The 11,026-nt window shown below is 54.0% G+C and overlaps 1 protein-coding gene across 3 annotated transcripts in view; it reads left to right on the top strand.

Moving 5' to 3' along the window:
• The first annotated feature begins 1,033 nt into the window (after positions 1-1,033).
• Positions 1,034-11,026, top strand: part of LOC111160560 (adaptor related protein complex 2 alpha 1 subunit) — a 29,929-nt gene continuing 19,936 nt past the window's right edge. For all 3 annotated transcript variants that reach the window (XM_022523756.1, XM_022523755.1, XM_022523754.1), the window contains exon 1: positions 1,034-1,201. In XM_022523756.1, coding sequence (XP_022379464.1) covers positions 1,135-1,201 — 67 coding nt within the window. In that variant the 5' untranslated portion in view covers positions 1,034-1,134. The remainder of the gene's footprint in view (positions 1,202-11,026) is intronic.

Raw genomic sequence — 11,026 nt, 5'->3', positions numbered from 1 at the left:
CTCTTGCTCAGGAGGAACTCCCAAGTTTGGTGGAAGAGAGATTCACGATTTGATATGGTATCTGTAGAATGGCGTTATGGTTGCCCCCCCCCCCCAAAAAAAAGCATTGTATAGTGGAAAGTGGTTAAAAAACAAAATATAGTTTAAATCCCCGCTCTGTCATGCTGAGCTGTGTGACCTTGGGCAAGTCATGCAACCTCTCTGGACCTCAGGTTTAAGGTCCACTTAATGGGGCTAGATTTAAATTGCTGTTTCCTGGGTTCTGAGATACTAGGTTTCGACATCTCTGCCGCTAGATACGGGAGGGGGAGGGGTAAGGGAAGACTTCCTGTTAGAAGATTTTAGTAGAGGGTGGAAAAGAGGAGGGAGAAAGGGAAACAAGGGGACGCTTGCGCAGTAAACACCTTACATTTTCTCGCCCCTCCCAACCACTTCTCTGCTGCAGGGAATTGCAGGCGACGCTCCACCTATCCTAGCCCAGCTGAGTGACAACCCCCGTTCCCCTTCCTTCTCTACCTATGGTCGCCCTTCTCCCTCCCCCACAACCGCCCAGTCGGGGGTGGGAATAGGGCAGACCTGGCGAATCCGCGGCGCCTGCGTGGGCGATCTACCCGCTCATTGGTCATGATCAACACAAGTCCCGCCTCCTAGAGCCCACTCCCCCGCCTTCTTTCATGTCAATCCCTCCCTTCGCTGGATCCAATCAGCATCGGACCCGGCCGCACAGAGGGGGCGGTTCCACCGCACGTAACCGAACTCCTCCCGTCTCTCGGGCAACGCCCCTTCCCCCTCCCTTCCTGCGAACGGAAATAGCGGGCCACTCGGCCAATCGTAGCAGCGTGCCTTTGTCCAGCAACCAATGAGAGAGGAAGCGGGGGGGAGGGGTGAGCCTGAGTCTGAGCGGCAGTAATCCAAGCCAATGGAAGGCTGAAAGCTCAGGACGGCGGACGGGAGGGGCGGGACCGGGGGCGGAGCCGCGGCCTGCCGCCCGCCCGCCCGCCAACCCGCCCTCCCCCCCGCGGCCGGCTAGGCTCCTCGGCGCTGCTTGGGGTCTTTTCCTCCCGGTCCCCGCCTGCCAGCCCCCGCCGCGCTGTTCCCTGCCCGGCCAGGCCTGGAGCCGACACCACCGCCATCATGCCGGCCGTCTCCAAGGGCGATGGGATGCGGGGGCTCGCGGTGTTCATCTCCGACATCCGGAACTGTGAGAGCGCGGCCGGGGGACCCTGGAGGGAGGGGGAGCGTGGAATTGAGGGCCTCAGGGATTACAGAGGGGCCCGGGGCATAGAAAGCCATTTCGGTCGTAGAGGGAGAGGATAGAGAGGCCCCGGGGGGAACTTTAGGGTGGGGGGAATGGAGGGACTTAGGGTGTCATAGAGTGCCTCTTGAGGTGACGACACGGAGTGGCTAGAGGCGTCCGCGAGGGTCTTAAAGCAGAGGAGGCTAGTACAGTCCCTTGGCTGGGGACATAGAAGTGTCTCCCGGGAATGCTAGAAAGGCTTGGGGAACGTATTAGCGACGGGGTTAGAGAAACCCCGATGTCGGTAGAAAGGGAAGGAGGTACATGGGTGGGGGGGTACCCTGTGGAGCGATAGAGTGGGAGAAGGCCAGAGGGGACCGGGAGAACGTAAAACACGGTAAGCATATGGGGTCGGGCTTCGAGGGCCTGGCTGAGGGGGTGTCATAGAGGGGAAGGGGCTAGGTAGGTCACTGGGGCTCCTGGCTAGTACATAGAGAGGACCTGGGAGTAATAGAAAGTCCTAGGGGGTTGGGGAGGAGAGATGGGAAGGTGGGGTACTATAGTGGGACCCTGATGAAGGATAGAGGGGCTCCAGGTGGAGAGTGGGCTAGAAGGGTCACTAGGGGGGTGGAGAGTGGATCAAAGAATATAGAGGAGAGGTGCTGCAGGTGGAGGGTCTTAGGAAAACCTGAGATAGGAAGTTGGGGGCCTGGAAAAGAAGACGTTATAAAGTGGGGGTTTGGGGAATGTGCCAGAATGGGGAGAGCCCAGAGCTCAAAGACGGGCCCCGGATCCCTAGGAATTTTCGGGGACAAGATCTGGAATCGGGGGGTTGGGGGAGGCCTGGTCCCAGAGAGAGGTCAAAGGTCAGGGAGCAGGCCAGTCCTGAATCTGGAGCCCTCTCCTATCTGACCACATTAATCTGGGCACAGCGATCATCAGCAGGAGGGGTTGTCGTGACGAGGAGAGACCTGGCGCCAAGTCAGCTCCCAATTCCTGGGAGTGGGTGTTGGTGTTTGGCGCTGCCAAGAGCTTCAGAGGCTGTATCCGCACGGGCTCTAGGGTCAGCCAGACCTGGGTTTGGGCGCTGTCACTCCCTAGCCATGTGACCTTGAATGGGGTACTTCACCTCTTGATTTCCTCATCTGTCGGGAGGGACTGCTGACTGCACCTTCCTGATGAGGTTGTTGTGGTGATGTGTGTGACTGAGGCCTTTTGCACATTCCAGGCCCTGGAAGGTCTTGGGTGTTGTTTTTGTCATTCAGTGGATCTGACGCCTGGCCTCTCTGTTAGATGCCCAGAGATTCTTTTAGAATTTAGTAGGTGTGAAAGGACCTGGCACGTAGTAGGTGCTCAGTGAACGAGGTGGGTGGAAACCATTGGGTGTCAGGTGGAGGAGAGATGTTATGGTTGTGATGGAAAGAGGTGAGTAAGGAGGGGCTGTGGATCAGGTGAGGGAGCCAGCTGTCAGGAGTGGGTGTGCATTGCCAGCCATGTGAAGCTGTGTGACTCTGGGCAAGTCACTTAACCTCTCTGAGGCTCAGTTTTCTCTCTTTTTTAAAGATTTGCTTATCTTAGAGAGAGAGAGAGAGAGATCATGAGTGGGTCAGAGGGAGAAGGAGAGAGAGAATCTCAAGCAGATTCTGCACTGAGTTCTGAGCCCAACACCAGGGTCAATCTTAACAACCGTGAGGTCATGACATGAGCGGAAATCAGGAATCAGGAGTTGGCTGATCAACTGACTGTGTCACCCAGGCACCCCTAAGGCTCAGTTTTCTTGTCTGCAAACTCCCCTGATAATAGCATCTTATCTCTGAAGGCTCATTCATTTCTTCATCCAGCAAATAGTTTTTGATCACTACTTTTTTTTTTTTTTAAGATTTTATTTCTTTATATGACAGATAGGGATCACAAGGAGGCAGAGAGGCAGGCAGAGAGAGAGAGAGGAGGAAGCAGGTTCCCTGCTGAGCAGAAAGCCCAATGTGGGGCTTGATCCCAGGACTCTGGGATCATGACCAGAGCTGAAGGCAGAGGCTTGAACCCACTGAGCCTCCCAGGCACCCCTGATCACTACGTTTTGACACTGTACCTGGGACCGGGCGACAACAGTGAACAAGAATCCCTGGGTTGGGAGCACCCAGGCCGTGAGGGACATAGAAAGTAAACACAGAACTACAATAAATGATACCATGCCAGAGGGTGACGGGTAGTGGGAAGGAAATGTGAGGAGGGACCAGGATTGATATGGTGCTTGGGTAGGCCTCACCAAGGAGGTGACACACGAGTAGACTTTTGATTTAAGTGAAGAAACAGGCCCTGCAGATTTTGGAGGGAAGGGAAGGTCCAGACAGAGGGATGGTGCGTTCAAAGGTCCTGGGGTTGCAGCATGCTTGGCGTGTGTTCCGGTAAAAGTGAGGGGACCCGTGTGGCTGAAGCTGATAGGGAAGGGGCAGGAGATGAGGGCAGAGAGGGGACAGGGAATGTGGAATGCCATGTGGGCCTTTATCTGGGTGAAACAAGAGCGGCGGGAAGGTTTAGAGCACAGAGGGGACGTGAGCTGATTGATGTTTTAAAATAATTCCTCCGCTGCCATGAAGAGGACAGACTGGGGAGGTAGTGGTGGAAGCAGGCAGATAATTAGGGGCCGCTGCAGGCATCCAGGTGAGAGATGGTGTTGGCTTGACTGGGGTGAGAAGGGAATGGTGAGAAGTGGTTGGTTTGGGGACAAATTTTGAAGGTTTTGCAAGGGGATCGGATGATGGGGCAGGGAAGGAAAGAGAAAACGGGTCAGTGTCAGTGCAGGACCCCAGAGGGGGAGACTCTGACTTGGGGCCGGTAGAGGTATTTTGGCCAAATGAGCTGGGGTTAGAGAACCAGGGGTTCCTCTTGTTCTTTGTCTTCTCATCAGTAAATGTCGAATGGCTGATGTGTTTCAAACTTTATGGAGGGTGCTGGGGACACAGTGGTAAACAGGACAGATCTGTCTGCGTCCCTGGGAAGCTCCCAGCCCCATGAAGGAGACAGGTACTGCCCAGAAACCGTAGCCGTCCTTCTCACAAACACGTATACAGATGTTCATAGTAGGGTTAGTCATCGTAGCCGCAAAATGGAAGCAAACCACCCAAATGTCCATCATCGGATGAATGGGTGTGCAAGATGGGGTCCGTCACACAGTGACATATCAAGCCATTAAAATGAATGATCACATGGGGCACCTGGGTGGCTCAGTCGGTGAAGCGTCTGCCTTCCGATCCGGTCATGATCCCAGGGTCCTGGGGTCGAGCCCCATGTTGGGCTCTGTGCTCAGTGCGGAGTCTGCTTCTCCCTCTCCTTCAGCTCCTCTCCACTGCTTGTGTGCTCGCGCGCTCTCTCTCTCTCTCTCTCTCTCTCAAATTAAAAAAAAAAAAAAAAACCTTAGAAAAAAAAAAGAATGACGTACACTACAACATGGATGAACCGTGGTGAAAACCTCATTGTACATGAAGGAAGCCAGACACAAAAGGCCACATACATGATTTCATTTGTATGAGATGCCCAGAATAAGCAAGACCATAGAGATAGAAAGTAGGTTAGTGGCCACCCAGGCCTGAGTAGGGGGTGATGGAAGGTGGAGTGATTGCCAGTGAATGTAGGGTTTCTTTTTGGGGGTGATGAGAATGTTCTGGAAATAGATCATGGTGATTATTGCGTGAGACGGTGGATATACCAAAGACCGCTGAATTGCATGCTTTAGAATGGTGAACTTTATGGTATGTGAATCGTATCTCAGTTTTTTGTTTTAAGTGGAAAAACCTTGAGCTGTCCTAAGTCGGTGAGAGAGAAGGCCACGGTGTTGAGAGAATGAAGACTGTGTCTGGTTGCATTGCCCAGACAATGTGGCGGGGTTTGCCAGGCCAAGGGAGGTGGGGAAGAGCTGTGAAGACAGAAGGACAGCCACGCAAAGGTCCTGAGGCCCAGAGGAGACTGAGCTGAGGCCTATGTGCCTGGTGCACAGGAGGGTGGGGTGGGATCTGACGTCAGGCAGGTGGGCAGAGGCCATGTTGGTGTTTGTCCTGAGAGCCCTAGGGAGGGTTTCAAGCAGGAATGAGGGAAAAGAAGGCCTGCAGGTTGTGGGTGAGCCAGGGCTCAGAAGTGAGCAGGGGGAGGAAGGGAGGACTATGGAGTCCTCCTGCTGGAGAGAATCTGAAGGCATCGTGGAGTTCAGCGGGAAGACTATAGAAGAAGGTAAAAGGGTTTGAGAACGAGGGCAAGAAAGGGCAAACTGTGCAGATAAGAACGGGAAAGGTTTGGGCTGGGTCCAGCCTGAGGGCATGGTCCTGTGCTGTCTCCAGCAGCTGGAATCTGCCTCTCAACCACTTAATCTGGGAGCTTCCAGGGCCCAAGCTAGGGCTGTCTGGGTGTCTCCTCTCTAGGGCCCCAGCTCCCCCGCAGACCTGGGGTAAGTTTTCGAGGGAGTGAACCGGAAGGGGGGTCCTGGGTTGCCACAGTGCCCTGAGCTCCTCCATTAGGGTAACATCCTATCCAAATTGTGACCCATTCCTTTTTGTGACTTCTCCCCAAGGCCCTCGAGCACAGGCCCTGCTCTGATCCCTCTCTGGGTCTCCAGGAGACTGGGTCCTCAGGAGACATTTGCTAGTTGAAAGAATAAGTGAACAAATGAATGAATGAATGAGCAAACAGAACGGTCTTTACTGAGCACTGATTGAGTGCAAGACATGGCTCTGAGTAAGGGGATTGCAACAGTGAACAGAAGTCCCTCTCTGTGGTGCTCATATTATGGAGGAAATGGATCAGTACACAAGTAAATATATAGTATTCAGGTGTACCGACAGGTGGTGGGGGTAGGGGGTTGAGAGGAAATAAAGCAGGAAAGGGGTATGGGGACAAAGTTAGGGATAGTGCTCTTCTGTAAGCTGTTCAGAGAGTTTCTTGCTGGAAAGGTGACATTGGAGCAAAGCATCAACTTTGGTGGGTGAATTAGGCCTGCACAAATCTGGAGGAGGACATTCTTGGCAGCCTGTGCAAAGGCCCTGAGGCAGGACTGTGCTAGGAGGAATTTGAGGAGGCGGAGCAGCAGGAAGAGGAGGCCGCTGATGGCCGGGAGGGTAGGAGTTGTGGTCAGAGAGGGAACTAGTGAATCTGTAGGGCCCAGAGGATGACAATGAGGGCTTCACCTTTAGTCTGAGCCACCTGGGAGCCATGGAGGGATTCGGAGCCCAGAAGGGACAGGATCCCTCTGGCCTCTGTGGACAGACCAGAAAGAATGAGTCTCACTTTGGTGTGCCATTGGGGACCCCCCACCCTACCCCAGGCCCTGCACTTTAAGGAACGAGCTTTAGGTTACGAGCGTCCTTGAGATGCTGATGACGGACAGCCCCAGGCCTGGCCTCACCCCCTTCTGTGTGTCACCTAGTGAGCTGGGTCCACAATCTGCATTCAACACCTTTCCTGTGCCAGGACTATTCTGAATGTGGGGATGCCCACTGGGAATGAAGCAGCCACTCTTCCCAGCTCTGGGGCACTGCATTCTGATGGGAGTACAGACCCAAGGGCTGACTACACCCTTCCCTTAACCCTTGACGTGCCAGGCTGCCGCTTAGGGATGGTCTTTGCAGCTGTGTGCAGTTTGCAGCTGGTTGTTCCAGGAGACTCTTCTCTCCCTCAGGGGTGGTGATGACTTCGCTAGCATGAGCACCACATAACCCAGCCGGCCAGATATAGAAGCTGAAATTTTCCAGTAGCCGCATTCCCGAAGTACAGCCAGTAAAATCAGCTTTAATGCATTTTATTTACACCAGCACATTCACCGGATTATTTGGACGTGTAATCCGTATTTTCACAATTATTCCTGAGATGGTTTATGTGCCTTTCTCAATGAGGCCACGTTTTTCACTGGAAGACACTTGCTCCGTATTTCAGAGTTCGCAAAACTTCGAGAGTTGAGAAAACAGATTCGTAAAGTGCCTGGCTTGTTCCAAACCTACCTCTTGAGGAGACTGAGCTGAGAATTGGTATTTAATTTTGGATGTATGGAAAATACGAATTTCATCCCTCCGTAGCACCAACCGTGGGTCGGGTGCCAAGTGGCCCTGTGTGGCCTGTGGCTTCCGCATTGGGCAGCGCAGGGCCAACGTGTTCTGGATTCTGTAGTGGTCCAGAGTTAACATGCATCAGCTTCCAGAACTCTCTGTGGGACTCTGGGCTGTTGGGACTCCTGTGGGAGACACAGCACAGGGGTTCCTAGTAGAGAAGAACATCTGTTACCCTGTATTGTATGCAGGAGGTGTCTCCCGCTGAGGTACTAGACCCCAGGGCCTGCTACCTCCCTAAAAGTATCCCAGTCCCACCAGGGCGGAGGAGCCAGGGTTTTAGGATGCCTTCCGTGGCGGGACGGGCCCACCTGATGCTGCAGCTCAGCGCCCGCACACGAAGACTTGAGCTCCCGTCACTAGCGGAAGCACCAAGGTAGGCAGGCAGGTCCTTGCTCAGCCTTTCCTTGCCCTGGCCTGCAGCAAGCCCTCTTTCCCCCTGCGCGCTCCTCACAACCACGGCTACCAGCGGACGAGGGGCCCTGCAGCCTCCCGTGGCTCCCCAGCACTCTGAGAAAACCCTGAAGAGTCTGGGAGGTCTGGGCCCGGCTGCTGTGCTAGCCTCCAGGCCTTTAGACGGCCTGGAACACATTTCCCCTTACTTCTGCTTGGTCCAGTGCCGCTCCGAATTTTGATCCTCAAATCCCAGGAGCTGTGTACCAGGAAGACTTCCTCCCCTGGTCAGAGTCCCGCCTCCCAGCCCCCATCGCATTTGCCTGTGTCAAAGTACTCACTTGTCCCCGTCAGCCAGCCTCCTTTCCAATCCAGGAGCTCCCCCAGCTCAGGGCTCGTGTGACTCATCCCTGAGCCTGGCCCAGGGACTGTTTGAGGATAAGAAATCCCTTTAAAATGCCCAGACACACTTGCATGCCTCCTGTGATGGTGAGCTCATCTCTCTGTCGCTGGCTGGCCCTGAGTGCTAGAAAGTCGTTCCCTCCATTAGCCCAGCTGCCCTCATCCCCTCTCTTCCACGTGTTACCCTCAGTAGCACCCATGTGCTATCTCTGGGCACCTAGGCTACTACTTGCCTCAAGATCTCTGCAGAGACCTGCCCCCTGCGGGGATGCCCTCCCTCCAAGGCCGCAGCCCCTTCTCTTTTGGAAACCTGATGCTTTTTTCTCTCTCTGAATTCTTTTTTTTTTTTTTTTTTTTAAGATTATTTATTATTTGAGAGAGAGAGAGCCCAGCAGGGGAGTAGGGAGGGAGCTGGTGGGAGTACGAAAGGGAGAGGGGAAGCAGATTCCCTGTTGAGCAGGGAACCCGATGCGGGGCTCGATCCCAGGACCCTGGGATCACTATCTGAGCCGAAGGCAGATGCTTCACCAGCAGAGCCACCCAGGTGCCCCTGTGAAATTTTTTTTTTTCCCCGTGAATTCTTTTTTATAGCTAAGTGTATCAGTTGTGCAGGAAGCAGTATCGAGCAGGTGTGAACCATTAAAGACTCTTTTAAAGACAAAATACACACACACACACACACACGTATATTCTCTAAATATCCCTTAAATTGTCCCTATCTGCTTGATGTGGTCTTTTGCATAGCTGACTGCTCGTCTGTGAACGTATATTTATATGTAACTTAATATACAAGTATAATAACTTATGTCTGTCTATGTACATATGGAGATAGTACATGTACAGAAAAGCCCACAGATCATGAATGTCAGGCCTGATGAACTCTTCCTGACCGAACACAGTTGCAGAATCAGCCCCTGGAGGCCGAAACGGCATCCCCGACTCCCCAGCCCCGTCCTTGTCCCCTGTCCTCCCCCGCCAGAGATAACTGTGGCTCCATCATCCAACACCATAGGTTACTTTGCCTGTGTCTTGAAGCTTTTAATAGTGGTTTAAATGAAGCCCAGGGAGTGCTCTGGCCTCAAATTCAATTGCTGTTCAAATGTCTCTCTCTCTGCGATGAAGTTTAAGCAGGTTCTTTGTAATATATGGTCCATTTATAAAAGAGGATTTTTTTCCCCCTGGTCCCTCCAGTATAGTTCCCAGGCGAGCACTTGAAGCAACTGTGGTCATTGTCAGGAATAGACTAGAGCCTGCACGCTGGTTCCCAGGGCTCCCCAACCACCACCCCGCCCCACCCCCAGGCCCGTCCTCAGCAGTGTGGCTTCCTTCTGGCCACACTCACCCGGTGAACTGCTCCTGAACCCTCCTCACTTTTCAGAGCCTCCTCAAATGTCCCCTCCTCCTGGCAGCCTCTGTCTCTGTGCGGTTCCCTCAGGTGTGGGGATAGAGCCGGTTGCCTGTGCCCTCTCGGGCCGGGAACCCCCAGGAGCAGATCAGAAGTGCGGGGTCCGTATGGGTCCTGGGTGGGTGCCCAGATCACCCCCACGCGGGCCCCCCACGCCTCGGGAAATGTGTCATTAATAAATGAAGGGTCAGGTGGCCCCTGGGGCCACAGAGGGGAGTTAAGCTCATCCCTGAGGAAATGGCTCTTTCTCACCTGGGTCCCAGAGACCCTCTCCCACCCTCATCCCCGGGCCCTCCACCCCCTTCCTGAGGATGGAGAGCTGCCACTCTACACTACTTAAGGCCCTTATTCACGTCTTCGTGCCTTTCCTGAGCTTGGCACTTGGTAAGCCCTTGGAACATGGAGTGGTCACCCAGAAGAGTGGCAGGTGGTGGCCCTGCCCTCTAGGGGCTCCTTGTGTGGTCTGGGGGACAGGGGCAGACCTCTGACACCCACAGCAGGTGCTCTGCTGGAGGTGACCCAGGCTGCGTGGGAGCCACACGTGTGGTTTTAACTTTAACAGCGGCCACATTGTTTGTAAAAGGAGAAGAAAGCTGGAAAATTTCAGTTTACTAACATGTTTACATAATCTAATACACCAGAATGTGGTCGTTTCAACACGCCATCAGGATTTTTAAGTTTTCGATGAGATATTTTGGGTTCTTTTTCTTGCCCCCACTTGATCTTCAAACCCAGGATGTCTTTGCCGCCTAAACCCCATCTCAGGCCGGAGCAGCCATATTTCAGGTGCTTAGGAGCTGCCTGGCCGGCGGCTGCCGTATTAGACCGTGCCGCTCAGGAGCTGCTCCGCACCGGTCAGAAAGTACTGATCGGGGGCTTCCTGGAGCAGGCCGTAGCTGCAGTGAAGCTTGTGGAAGCTTCCCTGGAAGTTGGGAACTGGGGGTGAGGTGGGATCTGTAAAGACCAGGAGAGCTCATACCCTCGCCTGTTCGCTCGTTCGCTCATTGCACATGGCCTCCCAGGTGCCCGGTCACACGCTCGGGGACACGGATGACACGGCCGTGGGTCTGAGCAGGCCTCTGCCCTTCAGATGAGCGCACACTTATTAAGCACTTGCTGTATGCCAGGCACTGTGCTCGTGGTGCTCATAATCTGGAGCGGGAGCCGGGGTTGGACAGTAAATGTAAAGAAAATATTTACATGGTGTGAAATGTCCCGGGGAGGGGTTTTTGGGTTTTTTTTTGTTTTTTTTTTAATGATGGAAACAAGTATAAGGCATTGGCTTGAAAGAACTGGTCAGAAAAGCCTCTCGGAGGAGGCGACAAAAGCTGAGACCCAAGACAAGGAGAGAACCTGAGAGATGGGCCCAGGCGGAGGCTCCCTGAGATAGGAAGGAACGTGGTGTGTCCGCGGACGCGGTGGAGGCCAGTGGGGCAGAACACACAGTAACGTAGGGAGGGGTGACGTTGGTGGGTGGCCAGGGCAGGGCCAGAGGGCTCG

This window comes from Enhydra lutris, unplaced genomic scaffold, assembly GCF_002288905.1.
Source record: "Enhydra lutris kenyoni isolate GAN:26980312 unplaced genomic scaffold, ASM228890v2 scaffoldscaffold77, whole genome shotgun sequence".
In the NCBI taxonomy this organism is placed as follows: domain Eukaryota; kingdom Metazoa; phylum Chordata; class Mammalia; order Carnivora; family Mustelidae; genus Enhydra; species Enhydra lutris.
Note: the sequence above shows the minus strand (reverse complement) of the source record. Positions and strands in the feature narration are given on the sequence as shown.